This window comes from Tachypleus tridentatus, chromosome 11 (genome assembly GCF_004210375.1).
Source record: "Tachypleus tridentatus isolate NWPU-2018 chromosome 11, ASM421037v1, whole genome shotgun sequence".
NCBI classification, from domain to species: Eukaryota; Metazoa; Arthropoda; class Merostomata; order Xiphosura; family Limulidae; genus Tachypleus; species Tachypleus tridentatus.
Window position 1 is genome coordinate 67,438,372 of NC_134835.1, and position 22,594 is coordinate 67,460,965.

The window sequence follows — 22,594 nt, forward strand, 5'->3', positions numbered from 1 at the left end:
CCACAGCAAATGGTTTTACCTGTCCTTTCTTCTAACCATTTGCATTCACTTTAGCTACCAACAGGGTATACACCCTGATTCAGAGCTCTGTCTCAGTCTTGTTGCCTTCCCATGGTCTCTGAGGCAAAATTTGTGGGGGGGGCTTATCTTTGACCATATATTGGCTTAACATTTTCCTTGTGACCTTCCTTTAAGTCATCTGAGGAAGGCAGATACTTCCAATTGGAAGAACCATCTTTTCTTTGCTGAACATCTTTTGAAGAATTCTTCCATTTCCATTTATACAGGTGGTTCAAAATCAGGTGACTGTGCTTGTGTTTGTTGTGGCTCAGCAGTTGCTCCCACAATCCCCTCTAAAGTTTTTGTGTTCACTGCTGAGTTTTATGCCATGTCTCTTGCCCTGAATAGGAAGAAGCTATGTAGTACACTAATTGTACTATTTACATTGACTCTCATAACTCTCTACTTGTTTTAGAATCTCTTAAGTTTGTTTTCACCCTGTTCTCATCAATACTCACAAATGACTGGTCCATTTTCTTTTATTTCTGTTTATTTTTCTGGATACCTGGCCATGTCAGTATGTATATAGGAATGAGCTCACTGACACCATGACTAAGTTTGTCTGCTTTAGTGTCATGCCTAAACAACATGCCTATGTTGTATATGGACTATGGATGTCTTGTTTCCATAAAAATTGGAAGTAGGAGATTGTCCTAACTAGGCTATGCATTGGTCATAGTTTAAATTGTATTGTTTTATCTGGGTATGATCTACTAATGTGTAGCTTTCTTGACATTCTAGTCACAATAGCCCATGTTTTACTATCACGCCATTGATACAACCAGAATCATAGCATAATTTTTATGCCTAATTGGTTTACCCCTAATGTTGATGAGCAACATTGGCTTTACACTGTCCAACTTTCTTGAGTTTTTATTGGGCATTAGCCTTTTTAATTCTATATAGATCTTTTATTTAAATTTTGATTATAATTTGATTTTTTTAACTTGTTAGAATACTTTCACCTTTTTTACTGGTTGTTTGTCACAGATAGCCTAGTTGCTTTGTGACAATAAATGCCAATCAACCAACCACCTATCCAACTGATTTTCATTTCTGTGTTTTCAAGGTGTCTCACCTGTAAGCAATGCCCATTCCTAATTATATATTGATTTATATTTGCTAAGAAACTCATCTCTTGACAGCATGATTCATGTATTGTTTTTATTGAGAAGTTTTCCATTAGTGGATTTATGATTACAACTCTACGTTACTATTTTATGATGTAATGCATGTGGTCTGAACAATTACCAGTGAAGCTTGGGTTTGTAAATAACTTTTGCCAACTACTAAATACTACTGGATAGATTATATTCTACCTATATCTGTATAAAACAAGTTAAGTGATTTTAGCAGTAATATAATGAGAAACTTGGAAGACTTAGAAATGAACAAGAGATGTTATTTTCATTCCTGAAAATGTTTTCACATTAAGTTTGATCTACCTGAAAATACAGAAATTTTCTTTGACAGTTCATTGGGTATTAAAGTTTTAGTGAGAATGATAAGCATCAGCAAAATACTTTGATAAAATAGTTTATCTTTTAAAAATAATGTGTATGTAAATAAAGGATGATGATATTAACTGAAAAGAAACCATGCTGTGGAACTCTGTTTATCTGCATGTTTGAAAGACAAGGGTCTCCTGGCATGTGAAATACATGAATAAATGAGGTATTATGTGGACAATAATACATTAATGAAATACAGAGAACAATACATATTAACAATGTTTACTGAAGGTGTCTGCAGTGGTTGTAAAAAGAACAACATCAAAACTTTAAAATATTGTTCCTTTCATGTTACTTATTTTCATATATTTAAATAAAAATGTAATTTTAGTACTTTTTTTTAAGTATTTCAAGTTTCTTCTCCACTAATAAGACTACTTATTTTCATGTTAAGGTGTGCCATGTCTGTGAGTATAATCTTCTACTTGGTGCTGGTTGAGATGATAGTAGTACAATACATTTTAGAATAAAGGCTACTTTTGTTGTATAGTGCACATGTATGTGTTATACCAAAGTTGGCAGGGACAAGGGGCATGGTTAATTGAAGTATTTAGTGAATTGGTCACAGATAAATGATGTTTACTGTTTTTGGTAAATAAATATTTATCTTAACCAATAACATTGTTTGAAAACGTCATGATACGTAGCTTGTTAAAAGTCATTGTAATACCATTTTGAAAGAGGAGGGGAGCTTGGTTGCTGAAAAGTCTGTCATTTTGTCGTATTTTTTATGTATTTTACCTGGAGGTGGTTACTACTGCAATCAGCAAAGTATCAAAGTAAATAAATCAATATCAAACAAATTAAAACTGAATAGATACCTGGAATAAAACATTCTGATAAACTGTAAAAATGATAAAAATACAAAAACAAATTATATGAATTCTTTCAAGCATAAACTACAGGGTGTTTGGAAAGTCACTGTGCACTTATATATTTATTAACAGACATGTTTCAATATAGAATATAGGAGGTAAATATGAATGACAATTATAAACAATGTTGAAAGTGACCCCTGTTGACATCAATACAGGCCTGGATCCTTCTTATTTTGTTTCTAAACACCGCTATCAGTTGCTGGCTTGAAATTGACTGAATAAAATATGAGTACACAACTGCACAGTGACTTTCCAAACACCCTGTAGATGCCCATTAGTGTGTTTCCACAAAGTTTCATCTGATTGACCATTTCATGAGAAAAAAGAAATTAGAATGTTGGAGATATTCATACACTTCAGAAAGGACTGAGTACTGGCAGTAAACACCTCAGTAAACTTATTGTTTTCCAAGACATGAGAAAAATTTCCATGTTGAACTGGCTAGTGTTGACAAGTTACTATTAAACCTAGTTTACTGTTATTTTGATTTTTGTTTATTTAGTTTATGAAATTTAAAAATTCAATAAAATTATAATTTTATTTATTTACTTAAGAGGTATTCATAGCGGAATTGTTTCATCAAATATAATTTGTGAACCAGTCCAAATCTGTTATTTATTGATTAACATTCATTTTAACTTTTGTTTCTAGTGCATGAGCCTAGAATTATTGTGTAACTGGTAAACAACATGGTACTATATTTAATAGTGATTATATATATCTTTGTAGTAAATATGAATTTGACAGTTAAATGCAGTCTTATGTCATTTTATTATTTGGCTCAGACAATAATAAACTAAACTAATTCAAACTTTAATTATTTATAGATTGCAGTCACTGCTTTTCTAACAAGTACTAACAAGAAAATTAATATTTACTACTTTTATTTTTTATCATAAGAAAATACTAAAATTAATAGACATTCACAAAGTTATGAGATGTATACATGTAGGAATGGTTTAAGAAGTATGGATCCTTAGTGTGGATTCCTGTACGTGGTGATGGGACCTCCCAGAGAAGGTTCTATTCTTTCAGTTTACCTCTTCTGGGATCTAAACATCCACCCATGTGTTTACCATGCATGGTGACCAGTGAAAGGGAGGGAGAATTCTGGTGGTTGAGGGGTCTAACCCTAACATACCACTTTGGCCTTGAATTCCTGTAGACGGGTGGCCTTGGAATGCCCCCTAGGATCAATTAGCTGGTCCATGTGGGCTAGGGTCAACAAAGTAGCAGTGTTGGATGTTCTCAGCAGGCGTTGTGGACATTGTATCTGATGCTGGTCTTTGGGTATAATGCTCACGAAACCCTGGCATTGCTGCAGTGTTCTTGTTTGGCATTGTAGTGCATCCCCTTGGCTCCATGGTGGATGGGGTCAGTGGGCACCAAAATATTCTTTGCTTTTTTATTATGGATCCTCCAAATAGAAACTTAAATAAAATAGTGAAAAACAGTCTATAGGTAAATGACCACGTCTTGAAGATTCTGAGCACAGTACTCTTCAACATCTGTAACACCTGTATCTCATTTTCTTATACTACATTCTCTTTCAAACAAACCTTGAGGGGAGATGTCTCCCTTTTTCATTCAGAAGGGACTAAAGGGACTTGCTGGCTCTCCAAAGTCAGTAAAAAAGCTCTGCTCTGTTGACATATTGGTGGAAACATTCACATCTCAACACAGTGAGCTCCTCTTGCATTCAAAGGTGATTGGGGATATACCTATTGTGGTTACACCATATGCTACTTTGAATTCATCATGAGGAGTTATTGTTGAGAGGGATTTGAAGAACATCCCTGAGTCAGAGATTCTCACTGGTTTCTTCACTCAAGGAGTTTCTGCAGTGAGGCGTATCTCCACTTGCAAACATTGAATTATGATAACTGGATGTCATCCCTTCATTTGTCTGGCAGTACATTGGTCAGACCTGATGATGTTCACTACGAAATGCTGTGCCATTTATCTCCTGCTTCTCTTGCTATTCTTCTGATTGTTTTTAACCAGATCTGGCAGAAGAATGTTTTTCCTGATGCCAGGCTATTATCCAACTTTTCTCTAAACCTGAGAAGGATCCCAAGATTCCATCAAACTGCTGTCCAATTGCTTTGATGTACTATCTCTGTAAGACTTCAGAGAGGATGGTTAATTCTCATCTTGTCTGGTTTCTTGAATCAAACAACCTCCTCTCACCCACCCAGTGTGGGTTCTGATGACAGCACTCCACCATAGACCACCTGATTTGACTTGAAACATCAATCAGAGAAGCCTTTCATAAATGACATCTTGTATCAATATTCTTTGACATTCAGAAGGATTATGATACAACATGGAGGTATAACATTTTGCAAAACCACCATATATATGGGTTACATGGCCATTTGCCCATTTTTATTAAAAATTTTTTAATGGACAGGAGATTCCAAGGTCATGTGGGTATGATATTTTCCTGCTCTTTTCTACAGAAACTTGGAGTTCCTCAGGGCTGTGTTTTGAGTGTCACACTTTTCAGTATAAAGATCAATGCCATCACTGAACAACTCCCTCTTACTGTTGCAAATGAGCTCTATTTTGATGGCTTTCACATCTCATGTCAATCGTCAAACGTGAGGTTTATTGAGTGGCAGCTACAGGCTGTCCTTAATCGTTTACTGATTTGGACCACAGCAAACAGTTTTAACTTTTCTCTCTCTAAAACCATTTGCATGCACTTTTGCTGCCAACAGGGTATTTGCCCTGATCCTGAACTTTGTATTGGTGATGTTGTGCTACCTGTGGTCCCTGAGACAAAGTTCTTGGGGCTTATCTATGACTGTAAGCTGACTTTAAAACCACACATCAAGCAGCTATGGATCAAATTTACAAGAGCACTGAACATTCTCCATGTCCTCTCTTCCACCATTTTGGGAGTGGATCAATGTTCTATGCTAGTTATATATCATGCTCTTATTCAGTCAAAATTAGGCTGTGGGTTACTGTCTATGGCTCTGCCAGCACCTCAGCCTTGAAGATGCTGGACTCTATTCATCATCAGGGACTTATTATAGCCCCTACATGTGACCTTTCTTTAAGTCATCTGAGAAAAGCAGACACTCCTGATTGGAAATACTGTCTGTTATTTGCCAAACATCTTTCAAACCATTTTTCCATTCCTATTTATACAGATGGTTCGAAATGAGGTGACTGAGTGGGCTCTACCATGATTTGTTGTGGTTTGGTGGTTGTGTGCAGAATCCTCTCTACAGTTTCTGTGTTTATTGCTGTGCTGTATGTTATTTTTCTTGTCTTTGATCACGTAGAAGCTAAGCAGTACTCAAATTGCACTTTTGATACTGACTAGCTTAACTTTCTACTCACCCTTGAATCGCTTTACGCTAGTTCTCACTCTGTTCTTACTGATATTCAAAACTGACTGGCCCATTTCTCTTTAACATCTACTTCTATCCAGTTTTTCTGGATAACGGGCCATGTTGGTATTCGTGAAAATGGGCTTGCTGATACCACAGCTAAATATGTCTGCTCTGGTACTATCACTGCTGTGCCTGTTCTATACATGGACTATGGTTCTGTATTCAAGGCTTGGCTCCATGCCAGTTGGCCGTCGACTTGGAGTGAGCAATGTGAAAACAAGGGTTTCGAAATAAAACCCTATATTGGACTTTGGCTGTTTTGCTTCCATAAGTAATGGAAAAAGGAGGTTGTTCTAACTAGACTACACAGTGATCACAGTTTTTTAACTCATTGCTTTCTTTTACCTGGGACTGATGCACCAGTGTGTTATCTGTCTAACACTCAGGATATACAATAAGCAATATTTTACTGTCTTGCCGTTATTATATGACTTTCAAGAACGGCACCATTTTAAACAATTTGTACCAAGGTTTAACCGTAATGTTAGACAGTATTATTGGTGATGGTGACACTGTCCATGTTAGAAATGTTTTTAGTTCTTTAAAGGCCATTAATATTTTCAATACTATTTAAGTTTGTTTTTTTATTAATTTATACATTGGACCTTTTTTAATGTGATTCCCTCTTAAGAATTAAAGTACATCCAGTTTGACTTGAAATTAGAAAATGGCTGTAACGGAAAATAACTCAATTAGGTCTGGAAAGGCCAACTTTAGGTGACTGATGTTGCTGTTTGAAGCACCCGTTAGTTATTCTGGTAGGTTATAATAATTAAAATTTTGCTTCAGGGCTTTTAAAACTTGTATTACTGTACTTTCTAAAAACAGCCATAACATTAAATAACTTAAAACCCGGACTGGAAAGGCCAACTTCAGATGACTAATGCTGATTTTTGAACTTATCCATTAGTCACCCTGGTTAGTTCTGATAATTACAGCTATGCTACAGAAAGTCCTTTACAACTTGTATTACTGTAGTTTTTCTCCTACCACTGTAGATAAGATGTAAAAATTGGATTTAATGTTATTTATGTTTTTAATTCAAAAATTAAACTTTGTTTTGTTTTAACTTAATTTCCTTTTATGAATTTTAATAATTTTAACTTTTTACCAGATGTTTGGGACAGATAGTCTAGTTGCTTTGCATCTTAAAACACCAAACCAAACCAAGAAGTATAGACTGATCAAACACAGATTTCAGGGTTTTGAGCAGGAAATAACTATGAATTGAATAAATGTATGATTGAAATATTGCTTATTTGGTTATTTAGTCGATTCATGTAGTATTTTCAGATTTTTTTTCATATTTTACAAAAAGACGTAAATTGTATTGGAAGTGTTCAATATTGGTGTGTGTGTGTGTGTGTGTGTGCACTAAAACCCAGTTGTCAGAGCTCTGTAATACTGTGTAATGAGTTAAGAAATGCATATAAAACAAAGGTTATTTCTCAGCCAGAACCTGTATATTTTTTAGTTTCAAATTTATGATGGAAAGTGCTTTTATTTGTATAATTGTCATTCATGTGTTAGAACATTTGAACAGAATTTCAGATATTCATGTTCATTAGAAATAATCAAACTATTAACATCAGATTCCATCTGTTCCTGTTGAAGTTTCAATGTAAAATCACAATTTAACAGAAAACAACTTCTTCAGACTAACATTGTTATAGTACTTCACAAACCATAAAAGTAAATCTCTTGCTGAAAAACATTTGTCTGTGTATCATTTTATATAATGGATTATTTTGTAGATTAACAAAAAATATATGAATAATAAACAACAGTGGATCTGATATCTTTGAAATATTTACTGGTATATTGGTTCAGCAGATTTATTATTGATTTATGAAAAGTAATTACTATAATTACTATTTTGTTATTTTATTTAAATTAATTATTGCATATTTATGACAGTATGCAGCTAATTTAGGCATTCCAATCATGAGAGAAGACTGGATCTACAAGACTTGGGAAAAAAGGCACGAGAAATCTTGTTTGGCTACTGATGAACCACTGGTATGCAACAGCTTTTTGTTTCATATTTTCTTTAGTTATGTATGCATTTTTGAATAAATTGTTGCTGAAAAGGTTTTTAGTTGTTAAAACTGCTACAAGTATGTTTTTATGCATGTCAGGCAGTATTAGTGAATTATGTTCAAACTTTGATTAAGCTGCTTTTCTATTATGATGTACGAATAAACTTGGAATGAAAATGTAGCTAATAAAGTTTCATGTTTTTAATTTGTTAAGGCAGTATTAAAAGAAATTCTGAACGTTCTCTAGTGTTAGATTTGTGACATTTCCCCTATCAGTGTTCCCTCTATATTTTATTTATCAACTCTCCAAGAAATATGATTTTTAATGTAAATAACTCATTATAATGTTGTCATCACTTGGACAGAGCATTAGTTATATAGCATTCAATGTTATTTGAATACATTGCCATAAAATAGATGTCTCTTGCCATATACACCTATTGCATTCTTTTAGAAATTGCCAGTAGTTTTCTTTGACATTTAATACTATATTATTTATAACCAAATGAAAGCCAAGGTTTTAATCTATCAAATGTCATATGATATTACACTGCGGAGAACTGTCTATTTTGTTTCCAGTTAAAATTTTATTACAATGGGAAGTGCATTGATGAGCTTACTGAATTTTTAACAGCTCTTGTTACAGTTAGAAAATCAGAAAAATTGTGATAGTAATGAGACGTTTAATTTTGGAGTGTTATCATTCTGTGTTCTTTAGTGTATTATTTAATGCAGTAGTTCCATTATGTTCTTACGTAGGTTTAATTCTATTTCTTATTTTTCTTGTGCATTTTTTATTATATTTTGTTATAAAAGTAACTAAATTTTTAAAATTATAAACTTTTTAGGTTAGATAAAGTTTGATTAGGTAGAATAAATATTTTCTTACAAAGGCAAAGTATGCTCATAAACAACTCATGAGTAGTGTGTGGATTATGTAATTTGATAATCAGTGTGAGCTACATGTTGCAAAATGACTTACAAACTTTATGGTGATAATATTAGTTAGATATGGTTTGAAGAGCAATGAAACAATCAAATGTAAATATAAACATGTTTACTGTTACAAGTTTAAAGCTATTTAGGATAAACAAATATAACTTTGTTACAATTTGAAGTCATTCTAGAAAGAAAGGGTAATTTAGATTTATTTTAATGTCCATTGTTTGGTTGCAAAGCTGATCAAACTGACCAACCTTATATAGGATTAAGGTGGAGAAAGTAACAGCTAAAATATAAAGTTTTCCAAAAAAAATTGAAAATTTACGTTTTGGAGATATTAGAGATTATACAATTGAAATTTGAGGTTCATTTATCACATGAAAAAGTATTTTTAATCTTAAGATGAAAAACTTTGTATTTGGAACAGTAAAAAAAATAACACTGACTAATTTTGTGAAGAAATTTTTGTTGAAAATACTTCATTAATAATTCTTATTTTTGTCTACAAATGACTATGAGCTATTACTTAGAGCTTGAAAAAGTTTGTGAAGACACATGAAAATGTGTTAAGTTATAGTATGGAAACTACAAAGGTCAGTATGGGTTCACGAGCTTGGCTGATTTGACTGAGCTCTTAGTGAAAGAGTTAAATGTTTTATTCCAAGTTTCTGGAAAGTTTTATCTGTAGTCATTTGCAATGTGTCATTATATGCTTGCTATGCATTATTGTAATGAAGATAAGTTCACTTGCAATGTCTCTGTTATGAAGATGTATTCTCCCATTATACGTATTAGTGTAACAAAGAATGTGCACTATATGTGTAACTGTAATAAAGATAAGTTCTCTCATTTTTAGTTAGTTAATGGACAAATTTTAAACCTTGCATACTTTGTAGAACATTAGGATGTTGTACCTTCATGTATCAAGTTACAACACTTCTTATGTTGGAGAATATTAATGAATTCTTAGCATGTGCTATAGATGTAGAAGTTCATCTTTATCTTGATCAGATTATGTGGTCACCAAAGTCTGTATTTATTGTTAAATACTAGATTCTAAATAGTAACTTCTGTTTATTCTATCTTCTGGTTGATTTTCTGCTACCATTTTCAGGGAGTCCTGAAAAGGATACCATATGTGATGGTAGTGACCAGTATTTTATCTTGGATTTTCTTGGTAAAAAAAAACAAACTAGCATGCTATCCACAAGTACTAGAAACAACTAATTATTTGTTGCTGAAAACCTTTTATAACAGGTTTGGTTTCTTGTATGCTGAGTGAATGTTATCAATTAGGTGGATGTAGAAAGTTTGCTTTACTTTTGTGGTTTATATTGTTTTGTTTTGATCTCGTTTTCTGGCATGATTGGCTATTCTATATAGATATTCTTAAATTCTGCTCTTTTGAGCTGGTTTCTTCAATGTATTAGAGTTGACATTCACAAGGAATGTTTTTGGTAAATTGTGTTTTTCTTCATTGGATTTTTAGTTAATTTGGTGTGTGTTAGCTGCTGTCGTGGTTTGTTGTAGCTTTTGAAAATTACTTTGGCTTTGTTCTGTTCACAAATCCTCTGTTTTTTGTTAGACATTTGACACAGATATATGGTTGTCTAATTTTCTTCTTACTTATTTTTGGTGTTCCTATTAAATTTTTTTTATTGATTGAATATTCAGGGCATGCATTATCAATGAGGGTTTTTGTGATGTGTCAGTCTTTCTTTAGTTTAAGCTGTTTTACAATTTTGTCCTTTTGGGAAACTAGGCAGTCTATAATGCCCATCTTTACATCTTACTTTACTACCAATAATCAGATTCTTGTTACCACAAAGATGGTTCTTTTAAGGACTACCCTAAAAATGATGGCAAATTAGCAGCCAAAATTTGGGATACATGTTAGTATCTAAAAATAAATTAGTATTTAATTACTACATGAGTACATGATAAAGTATATGTATAAAATTTACCCTTTTGGATTTTTAAATTATTATTTTAAATTTTAATACATTTTATTCTACCTAACAATTAGTAAGTTTGAATTTTTTTTATGTAATTTCAGATGGAATTAAGGCTTCAACCTTTCTTTGGGTGTAGGCTGACATTCTTAGGTTTTCAAGAGGATGAGAAAAAACACATGGAAGAAATAACAGTTCAAAATGGTAAGTGTAACAAAAGATTGATGTGGTTTCAAGTTTTAAATTATGAAAATTAAGTGTAGATATAGTTGGAAAAAAGATTGACATAAAAATGTGCAAAATTATTTGAACATTGATTCATTTTATATAGAAAATAGTTTTTAGTTATCCTTGCTTTCAGTATTTAGTTGGAAACTAATATCTTAAAAAGATTTAAAAGTGTTTTTAGATATGTAATCAGTTCTTTGTGTTTGATTGGCATCATTATGCTGATGCTCAGTAGAATCCAAAAAAGGTTTTGAGAGGACTCATCAAAGTGCATCATGATGCCTGCTGTTTTTGGCTCACTATCTCTTCTGTTATTCTTATCAAGAAATAAATGCATTTGAATTTAGAACCTGTTAATACTCGTCATGGCATTTACCATGAAATTGGTGGGTTTTTGTAAAGAAAGATAAGTTCATAGATGACTGTGTTACCCTATTAGGAGCTAAGACTTTGATACTTGAAGTGTAATTAGCCTAGAATAGTGATGTTACAGTTATATTAATATGATAGTTTTGTACTATATTGCTATATGTAGCAAGGCAGGAAATTCATGGTGTCAGTTGCTACCATATATTTTTTAAAATGGCTGTGGCACTCTTTCATGGTCACAATGTCCACCATTTGGCTGTTTTGCCTCCAAAATCTAAATTTGTATTGCATGCTGCAGTAGAGAAAAACATTGGGTATCACAAACATTGAACTTACAACCTACAGAAACTGCCTTGTTAAGAATAATATATCACATAAAATGCATGTAGTGGAGGGAACAGAGTTTTTGATTTGATCAGTAGTAAAACCATACCATACTTTAGGCTCTTAGTGGTAGCAAACAGTTTAAATTGGTTCTCAAACAGCAAACTTGCAGAGCTTACACAAAGATGTACACAACAACAACAGTATATGATAATCAAAATCAGAATGTACATATGCTGGTCAGACTAAAGTGCATGACTGCAAATACTGCTTGTATTAAGCATGTCAAAAAAGGAACAAGTTAAGTGAAAGTATGCTGTGAAACTTTCATCTATTGTAACCAAGTGCCAGAAATTGGTTCTTTTTTTTTTTTCCATCAGTAAGTATGTGTATTACAGTTTGAGTCATGGATATAACAAGTCATAAAATGTTTCCAAGCTTTTATATTATTTAAAAACTTTAAGCTCATACCTTTGTCACCTCTTGACTGTTTTAAGATTTAATTACAGTTTTGAACTTGAGAGGTCAGACACTATCAATTGGTGTATTTGACAATGACTTAGGTTCATAGATGAATTTACTCTGATCCTGCCTAAAAGAATTTCAAATTGAGGGTAAGATGATAAAGATTGTGATGAGTAATAGACTCAAATTGGGTATACTCATACACCATGCTTGTTAGTGCTGGTATAACAAAATATAGCTAATAAAAAGGGAAAAAAAGTTGTATATGAATTTGCTCTAATTCTTGTTAAAATAATTTGAAGTGCCATGGCTATTCAAAATTTAATCTTGTTTAGAAAATAAAGGGAAATAATTCAATTCAGTATATTTTATGTACAAATCCACCAAAAAGTTCTATATTAGCTAGGTAGGGTTAATATTACTGAACTACAAATAGTAGCATAACATGTGACACTTGATTTATAGGTTATGATCATGTACTGCACTGCAGTGTTAACCTAGTTTTACATTTATTGGTTCTTGCCTGTTTTGGAAGCTATGCAAAAAAGTACTAATAATGGTATTGTTTGGAAGTAGAATGTTTACCTTATGCTATGGCAGTGTGTCTCTCGATCTATCTGACTGTCAATCAAAATTTTCAAGCGGCTGCTCTTCGGAGACCCTTTAACTAATTTTGATCAAGTTGTCAGACATGTTGTGATTGAATATTACTAATAGAAATTAGGCCTTTAAACTTCTTTTCCCAAGGATTCATCTGATTGTTCTAAAAGTCAGATAAAGTAATTAGTGGATAGGGGTGAATAAAAGTTGTATATAATTCTTAGGACTAAAATCAGAAGGGACAAAAGCTAGAAATCTTATAAAGAACTTGTTCTCTTTATGTGTAAGTCTGATGTTTGTCAATTGTATAAATTAATAAGTGAGTAGAGATGCCTAAAATTTGTTCAGGGTTTGTAAGGCCACCATAGGTCAAATCCTAGAAACCTTTAAAATTCTTCTCTATTCCAGGTATTTTATTTCTTCCTTCTTACAGTGGAAATAGTTGCCTAAAAGCTGTATATGATTTTCAGGTCATGTCATTTGGGATCAGAAGGGAACAAAATCTGTGAATCTTGTTAAGGTCACAGTGTTTTAGATCAGTATGATACTTTGTTTTTTAATCTTAAAGCTTGTGTAATGTTAAAGTTAATATTTACTAACTGATAAACATAATCTGGAAAGATATGTCACCTGTTCAAGCCCCTGTGTTTACTAAACTAATTTGGAAACTATTTTTTTCCATTAACATTAATGTGTACTGTGGTCTTAAAGCTCTGATTTTTGTTTTGCCTTGTTGCCTTGAAAAGGAGTGTAGGTCCAAGGTCAAATGACCTTGCCCTAAAAAATGATGTATTTCCTGTTTTGTAACTGGGAAACTAAGTCAGTATTTTAAAGTTTAAATTACAAAATTGGATATTAATTATTATCAAAGTTAGACTTGCAAGAATATTTTTCAGGAAATTTGATATGTTGAAATGTATTTGGACTATTTTCTGCATGATACAAGGGCTGCCTCATTGATTAGAGGTTATTGTTGTTTAGTGGCATTCTGTGAATATGTTTTAGTTTAGCTAGGAAGACTTTGTTTTATTGATAGAAAACAGTACAGTTCATACAGTTGAACTTTTATTGTACACTTTTGCAAACAAAGAATTAATATATGGCAACAGTTTGCAAACCATATGAATTTTTTGAATATGAAGGACTGATGTATCATCTTAAATTTCATATCAAGATATGTAAGTTTTTGAAAATGTTGAACATGTTTTATGCTAAAGTTTAGCAAAATATCTATGAATGTTGCTTGTCACATAAATACATAAGGTCAAATACAGAAACCAGAAACATTTCAAGTAGGTGAGTGTGAAATCTTTTAAATTTATAAATATTTTTACATATTGAATGAATCATTGGATAGATAGTTAATTGGTATTTCTTTTGACATCAGGAGGGCAAGTTACAGAGCCTAATGAATCTGCTTGTTCACATGTGGTTGTGGAGGACATGGGAACATCTGTTGTTGTCCCTGATGGCATCAGTCCTAAAGCATATGTGGTTAAAATGGAGGTATATACTGATAATTCTGATTTACTTTTAAAAAACTTTGAATTTTTCATGTAATATACTTGTGAAAAGTTAAGCCAGAAATGACGGATAAAGAAACACTCAAAAGATATTTTAGTTTTACCATGATATATCTGGTAAAGTGATACAACTTGTGGTTATGCAGTTCAAAGGATTAAAAAATTGAACTTTGAATTTGGTGTAATTTATGCAGCAATGAAACATTAAAAATAGAATTTTTAAAAATGTTATCAAACAGTTTAACGACTATAGAAAATATAAATGTGGGTAATAGGAGATGAGCAAGCATAATATAAAGAAACTTGTTATAAAGTTGTAGTAAGGTGCAGTATTGTGTTACCATAATATGTAAATGGTCAGTCTATTGGATATACCCTGTATTAGGAAAGAAATGTTGATTATAATCCAAATTCACTGTGTTTCTTCATGAAATGTGGCATGCTCTTAGTCAAATCTACAAGTCTCTTGTGCAGAAAAACTCAGACATGCTACAAATGTATTTGTACTGAAGATATATATGATATAAAGTGGTGCCATTAGTGTGATTCATACTGAAATGTTAGAGGGAGTGCAAGGTGTTGCTCATGTCAAGAATGATAATATTTAATCCATCATTCAATTTGCATATTGCATTTGTGTAACTTCAAGGACATGTAAAATGCATATGTACAGCATATTTCAGTATCCCTATATATATATATATATATGTGTGTGTGTGTAGTATCTGGTATTATATCTATCAGTAACTGTAACTACATCAGCAGTGTAGGGTAAAATTAAGAGTTTATAGCTCTGACATCAAATACAATAATGACACACTGAATGGTATTCCATAAAAGATTGTATCATCTACACTTTGATCCTTGTTCATGTTTATATGGTTAAATTAACTTGTAGAATTAAATGTGCATCTGTAACATCTCAGCTCTGGAGATAGCAGGACCAAACTTGATAACAGACTTGGGATGCCAGTACAACATTCTTGTATATGGCATAGCACCCTGCCAAGGAAATACCTCTGATAGGTCATAGAAGCATGGTGGAAGTTTTAAAGTTTGTTTTGAAACTGAATCTGTATCTGAATTGTTGTTATAGATTTGGGTTTCCTCATTACTAAGTACAGTAGAGCTTAGTGTGTGAGGATGAGCAAAGAAAATTGGCTGCCATTTAATCTGTTACTCTATAACTCTTACAAGTAACTGCTAAAGTTGAGTTATAACTATAGTTTTATTTGAGCATTTAATTGGCATTATTAACTGCTTCACAGCTTGTGAGACTTCTAATAATATTAGAAAGTGTTGTTAAAGTGGAGAATTGGAAATTAGCTAAAGAGCAAAAGTGTTCATCATTCTCTTTTCTCTCCTTACAAATGCTTTATAGCTATAGTATGATAAAAACTCATTTTAAGAGTACTTGGTAATGAGATATTTCTAAGCACAGTAGTGTTCAGTACAAGTTAAACAAGTCATTAATAAGTGTATAAGAGAGCCAACCCTGTATTATGCATGAAGTAAAGGAGTAAACTAATCAATACAAATAATTTTTAAATTTTATTACATTTGTAGAATACACTAACTTTCAGTCAAAAAACAATTTGTAAATGTAAAATGATTTGGAAATGGTAGTACCAAAAAGAATACAAAAGGGATGGTAGAGCTATACATTTTTCATATATTCTTTCCTTAGTGTAGGTTCCTCAGTAGTAAGTTCCAAAAAATAAAGATTATGACCATTGGTGATTAATGCTATTGTAGCCAGTTGTATGGTATTAATATCAATATCTGAGAACTCTACATATGTAACAAAAAAGAAAATAACAAAACTGATATGATAACAGTAATATATATTATCATTGAATTATAAAAATAAAATAAATGCTCACTTATCAACATACTTCATTGAAATTGTTGAAAAAAAGAAGAGTGAACATTGAATAAGATTTTTTGTGGTTTTGTGTATCCATCCCTACCTTGTCTCTGTACTGTTTGCCCTTGTCATCCACACATCATACTTAATTTTTGCAAAAATATGGTGGGTTAAAATACACATGGAATGGAAGCTTACCTAGGTGTGATGGTGGTGTAAGAGTGCATTTTCAGAGATATTGAATTTTATATTCCGAGCCCATTGCAAAACCCGGAGGACATCATTGTTTGAAACTCTGTTCATCACAAAAGCTAATGAGATTGAACTTTTCGTATCTGCCCAGGTATTGTGAGCAGATTTTCTAAAAATTCTTTTTTTTTCTTTGGTACTCTTCTTGGGGGTAGCTGAAGAAGTAATTGTAATAATTGAAGTGTGTGCTCAATGTACTAGGTCCTTGTGAGCTGTGAGGAGACAGTTGAACCCATCACAAATTGTGTGTGTTTTTACTATTACAATATCAGTAAATGATTTTGTCAGTAGAAGTATGTTCTTGTATAATAATATAATTTTGCTAAATTAAATATTTGAAGGAATTGCACTGAAATGTTCAGAAGTATTCCCTGTAAAAAAAAAAAAAATGTTTGTATAAATAGTTGTGTGGTGTTATATTTTTAGAAGATATTGGTTCCATTCAAAATTCAACTTTTATTTTATGATTTTAGTGGTTTTGGGCCAGTATACAGATGGATGCATGTGCAGATGAAAGTATTTATGTTTACAAAGAAGTAAGTATTTATTTAGAGATAACAGTAGCTACTTGTGTTTAACTGGCATTTCACTTTTAGCTTTCTTATGGCTTAATTTAATTTTATGATGTGCATAGTGTTTTATTTGCATCATTACAGCAAAATAATAAATGTTATAACAAAGAGTAGTTTAAGAGTGGAATTATTTAGTTCATCTCCAACCTCAGTTTAAATGTTTAAATTTAAGTTCTGAAAAATGAATAACTTTGAAGAATGGAAGTCATCTCTAGATCTATAAAGGAAATAATGTAGTAATTTTGGATAAAAAGGAATATTTATAAAAGACTGAAGATGTTTTGAATGATTTAATATAATTTTGTGTTGTTATTACATCATGATTTTATTGATACTAGAGAGGCTATATTTCAAAGGTATTTACTTAAACTAAAGAAAACTAATACTATAAATTGTAAGCATTTGAAAATCAAATCATCAAATAGTCGTCCACAAATTTTTTATGGTCTTCCTAAAATTCATAAATAAAGAATGTACTTTACAATCTACAGTTTCAAATATTGAAACTTAAACTTTACTTGATTTTTACATACAGTAATTGGAGTTTGATAGCAGTGTTTTTTACAGGAACTTTAATTTATAGTCTGTTTGAATATAGTTATACCTTAAGAAGGAAATATACAGTTAAATGCTGATTTGATTTTTACTGACTTTGATTGGAGTATTTTCAAATTAGTATTTCTAAAATTTTGAGTTTTACAATTACATAGTTTTGTTTTGTGCATGGTGAGCAGGTTAATGGGGGTTAGTGGCTGTGAGTATTAGATTCAATTGGCAACTTTTTTGGCCAATCATTTTCTTTGTTGTCATGAAAAGCAATGGTTGGAATACTCTAATTTTTGAAACTGCTATACTCTCATTGGTACATAGGAGACTCACCTTATTTAGAAATATTGATTCATATTTCATGAGTGCATGAACAATAAATTCACTGTTCATGATAATGAATTTTTTATTACATTTTTACAAATTTACTGTTGGATGTGAATAAAATAGGTACTTTTGAACAGACTGATTCATAACAGTGATAGTAACTACAAATGTGAGGTATACCAGAAGAAAAAAAAAAAAAGTTACGAAATGGCATTTAAACATTGGAAGCCTTATACCCACTTTGTTGAAAGACAATCTGATTAAAGTCTTATTTTGTCTTACATGAAGAATTTTGTAATATCAAAGAATTGTTATGCAAAAATGATTTTCCCATACATGTTATTGATCAAATACTTAAAACTGTGCTTGTTCAAAGAGTTATTTACAAACAATCTACATACAAAATTATTAAATAGCAGTAAGTTATAACTTTGCTAGATATTGGTAAATACTTTCTGAATATAAAAAAAAATAATTACAAAATATGCTTTGCAGAGAATGTCAAAAAGTATTAATATGAATTATCATTTACAAAACTTTATTTTTTTAGACTTAATGATTGTATTCACTTGCTGAATTATCATTATCAAATATTTTATTTTATAAATGTACTTGTCTTTGTTTGCTTTTAGTACAGTTATATTAATTGTATTAAGGGGAAGCTGTCAATTTGTGTAATGGAATATGCAAATTAAAAGTTTGTGAATTGGTTAAGTGTACTGGAACACACATCCTAAGTGAATGTGATTTAGTCATACACTAGGATTGTTTTAAATATTAACAATGGTCCAGAATGAACAATCTCCATATAAAAGAGAGCTCTCTTGTATGCAAACTGAGGCCAGAGTTAATTCAAGTAAATTCCACTTATATACTTTTGTTTACTGTATTTGTTCAGATGTTCAAGGAAGATTGATTACTTACGTTAGAAACTAGTTTTTTATTATTTTGAAAATTTTTCCCACTTTTAACAAATTTCAAAAATAAATAAATATGAATATAATTCTAATTTTTATAATTCGAGGTTGTTGAAGGAAATTTAATAGATTGATTATATTTCAGCCCATTCTAACAACTCCCTTAAAAGGAGGAGGGACAAATCTTTCTGTCTCCTGTTCTCGAGGGTACAAAAGGAAACGACTTAAAGAGTCAGTTGCCCACCAGTTAGCTTTAGAAGGGGCTCAGGAAGAAATAGATCCATTAGTAGGAGCCCCAGAACACAAACGACGCTCCAGTGAGCGAGCGAGCTTATCAGTTAGTGGTTCTTTTTTAGATGCTACATTTTCACCTGATTTTTTAGGTAAGAATTTTTTTGTAGCATAGTTCCATTTAAAACTAACTAGTAATTGTTTTACAAATTCTGTTCTTATTAAGCGTAAAGGCAGAAAAATTTTAAATGTTTTTTTTACCTTTAAAATATTTATATTTAAAATCTTGTCAACATTTTATTATAATACTGTGGTATAAAAGAATCTTTAGTTACTAAAAATGATTTTACTTGTATATAAAGGTTTGTTTTGTAATTAAAATTTTATCTTATACTTATATATTACAAATGTATATTTAATATTTTTCTTACTTTACAGATTTAATTTCATGTATTACATTGTCATAGTTATGTTTAAATAAACAATTTAAAAATATTGACTTACAATAAACATCCTTTGTAACTTTAGAATATTTGGAAACTAACATTTCTTTTATTTACAGAGATTATAATTACCTATCTGATAGCACTATGTAACAAACTTTTAACTTCTTGTTCCTGGGAAGAAAGTGTTATTTCCTATTTGCTTATGCCTGAAGTAAATGGAAAAGACCCATTTTTCTCTTCAAACTTTGCTTTTGTGACCTGGGTAATGAAATTTTCTAATTTACCCATCTTCCAGAACATTCCAGGTAGATTCAGTGCTGAGTAGCTGATAGATAATTTTCTTGAACTTACAGGAATTTTCAAGAACTTTCTAGAATGTTGTAGAACTTACAATAATTTTCTAGGAAAGGAGGAAGATGTTGAAGACCCAAGTTAGAATTTCAAAGGTGCATCTGGTGAGAGAAACCCATACTACCCCAACCAAAGAGACCTCAATGACTTGATCAGAGATTTTGGTCTAACAAAGTCGAATGCTGAGCTTTTGACATCTAGGCTCAAGGAGTAGGATTTGTTAGATGAAAGTGTGCAAGTTGCAAGTCAGAGGAAGCATCACTGACATTTTCAAGCTTCTTCACTCACCAAAGTGGGGTCTGCTTATGCCACAATGTATCTAGTCTGTGTGAGGCAATTGAAATTGGCTTTAACCCAAACAAGTGATGCTTTTTCATTGATAGCTCATCCAGAAGCCTCAAAGCTGTGGTGCTCCATAACAGGAATAAGTATCAGTCTCTTCCTCTGGCTCATTCGGTGCACCTCAAAGAGGAATACAACAGCGTCAAACCTTGCTAGAAGTTTTGAAGTATGATGAGTATGGCTGGGAGGTTATTGGAGACTTCAGAATGGTGGCATTCTTGATGGGTCTCCAAAGAGGCTTTACCAAGTTTTCCTGTTATCTTTGCCTTTGGGACACCAGGGACACTGCAGTGCACTACAACAGGAAGCACTGGCCACAACTGACCAATTTCTTTGTAGGGAGACATAATATCAAGTGTGGGCCTCTAGAAGGTGTTGTTCCCACCATTGCACATAAGATTGAGCCCTGTGAAACAATTTGTCATGGCTTTTGATAAGGAGTCTTCAAGTACTGTTGAGACTTCTTCCCTAAGCTGTCTGAGGCATAGGTCAAAACTGGTGTTTTCATTGGACCACAAATAAAGAAGATCCTGAAGTGCACAGAATTCCCCAAGAAGCAGCTTTGTCGCAGTGGTTCTGGGCTTCTTGGGCAATCACAAGGCTGAATATTATGTGGAACTGGTTGAGGCTCTGGTGAAGAACTACGGCAAAATGGGCTGAAAGATGTCCCTGAAAGTCCTTGATGCTCATCTTGATAAATTCAAGGAGAACATGGGAGCATACTCAGCAGAGCAAGGTGAGTGCTTCCACCAAGATATACTAGACTTTGAATGCCACTACCAAGGAGCGTATAACAAAAATAAGATTGGAGACTATATTTCGAGGCTGATACATGAAAGTGATTTACATTACAGTTGCAAATCTCGAAAAACTACTCACTTCTAAACATTTTTGTAGACTTTAGTATAAATACATGTAAATTTTGATTCATATGTTGTTTTATTCAGACTTTATGTAAATGAAAATGTGCAAGTTTGCCCGTTTTTAAATAGAAAATAGGTTAATTTCCAAATTTCACTATCCAGGTCACAAAAGTAAAGTTTGAAGGGAATAATGGCCATTTTCTGTACTTATACAATATAAGCAATTAAGAAATAACACATACTATCCAGGAACAAAATTTGTGTTACATAGTGTAGTTAAATCATTGTGATTTTACAGAAGGACCACCTGATATTCCATCAGAGACTTTAATAAAAAGTCCAGTAGAACTCAAATCAATGACCCATCGGCAGCAGGTATGCATGGAACTACTACAAACAGAAACCAATTATGTAGGAATATTGAGCACCATTGTGACAGTAAGTATCAGTAAATTCTAGTCATGATTGTAATTATTAAAGACATTGTTAAATAACTGAATTCTATAAAAACAAGTTTAAAAATTGACAAGCTGCTCTTGCCTTTTATACCTTACTATTTTTGATTTAGATAAAATTAATGCTTTCAGACTAAACAACATTGCAGAAGTTGCTGACATTACTAGATGATTGTTGTTAAATGGAAGAACAATTTAAGTGGTAAATGCACTTTCTAATTTTTGTCTTGATATGTGTGTGTGCAGGATGGCCATAAAAATTTGAAATTTGGGAAAACTTTAGAAGGTGGTCAGAAAATCAAATAAAATTAAATAATTATCTTGGATGGAAAGTCAAAGAAAACTGTGCTTCTAATCTTTTTTTTAACCTACATATGCACTCCAATCATGCTGCTTATCTATGCCATTTATTGGCTCATTATGATGTCTTGGTTAGTCAGTTATTTTATCTGACAATTGTTGTTTAATGTTTTTATGTCTTGTGTTAATATTTATATTATAGGATAAATGAAATGCTTTTATAATTAATAAGTTTAACATTTTTATTACCTACCATCAAGTGGCAATTTTCTTATTTGAAGATCTTTTGCTTTGCTATAATAAACTTAAGTTTCTTGTGAATATTTTATTACCTCGTAAAATGATTGGGTAAAATTATGAGGTAAAGTAAAATAACAATGTACTATACCTATACACATGCAAGCCAGGAAAACGTTTTGGAAAGAATGTGGTTGGCAAATCTGTTGCACAAGTAACTTTGGAGACTGATAATACAGTGTCCTTTTCCACTATATATTTTTTTTTACATCTGTGAATACTTTAATACCCTTAAATACTTGATAATAGGTTTAATTTTATTTGAATTTCTGAAATACTACTGAGTTAAAAACTGTGATAGTTAGTTTTACAAGTTTTATTTTACCATTTTTAGTTATTTAAAGAACCATTGGAACAACCTGATCAAGTTGGTGGATCACTGTTAGATGCTACAGAGACAAAAATCATTTTTGGAAATTTACCACCTATATTTGAGGTTCACAAAAAAATTCGTGAAGAACTAGCAACTTTAATGCAGAACTGGAAAGAAGAACATAGTATAGGCAATCTTATTCTTCAGCACGTAAGAACAA

At 32.0% G+C, this 22,594-nt stretch overlaps 1 protein-coding gene across 1 annotated transcript in view; it reads left to right on the forward strand.

The window, feature by feature from the left end:
- LOC143232370 (protein ECT2-like) overlaps positions 1-22,594 on the forward strand; it is a 70,635-nt gene that overhangs the window by 25,998 nt on the left and 22,043 nt on the right. The window contains exons 7-13 of the mRNA XM_076467713.1: positions 7,774-7,875; positions 10,894-10,993; positions 14,163-14,281; positions 16,888-16,950; positions 18,922-19,159; positions 21,308-21,447; positions 22,396-22,584. Coding sequence (XP_076323828.1) covers positions 7,774-7,875; positions 10,894-10,993; positions 14,163-14,281; positions 16,888-16,950; positions 18,922-19,159; positions 21,308-21,447; positions 22,396-22,584 — 951 coding nt within the window. The remainder of the gene's footprint in view (positions 1-7,773; positions 7,876-10,893; positions 10,994-14,162; positions 14,282-16,887; positions 16,951-18,921; positions 19,160-21,307; positions 21,448-22,395; positions 22,585-22,594) is intronic.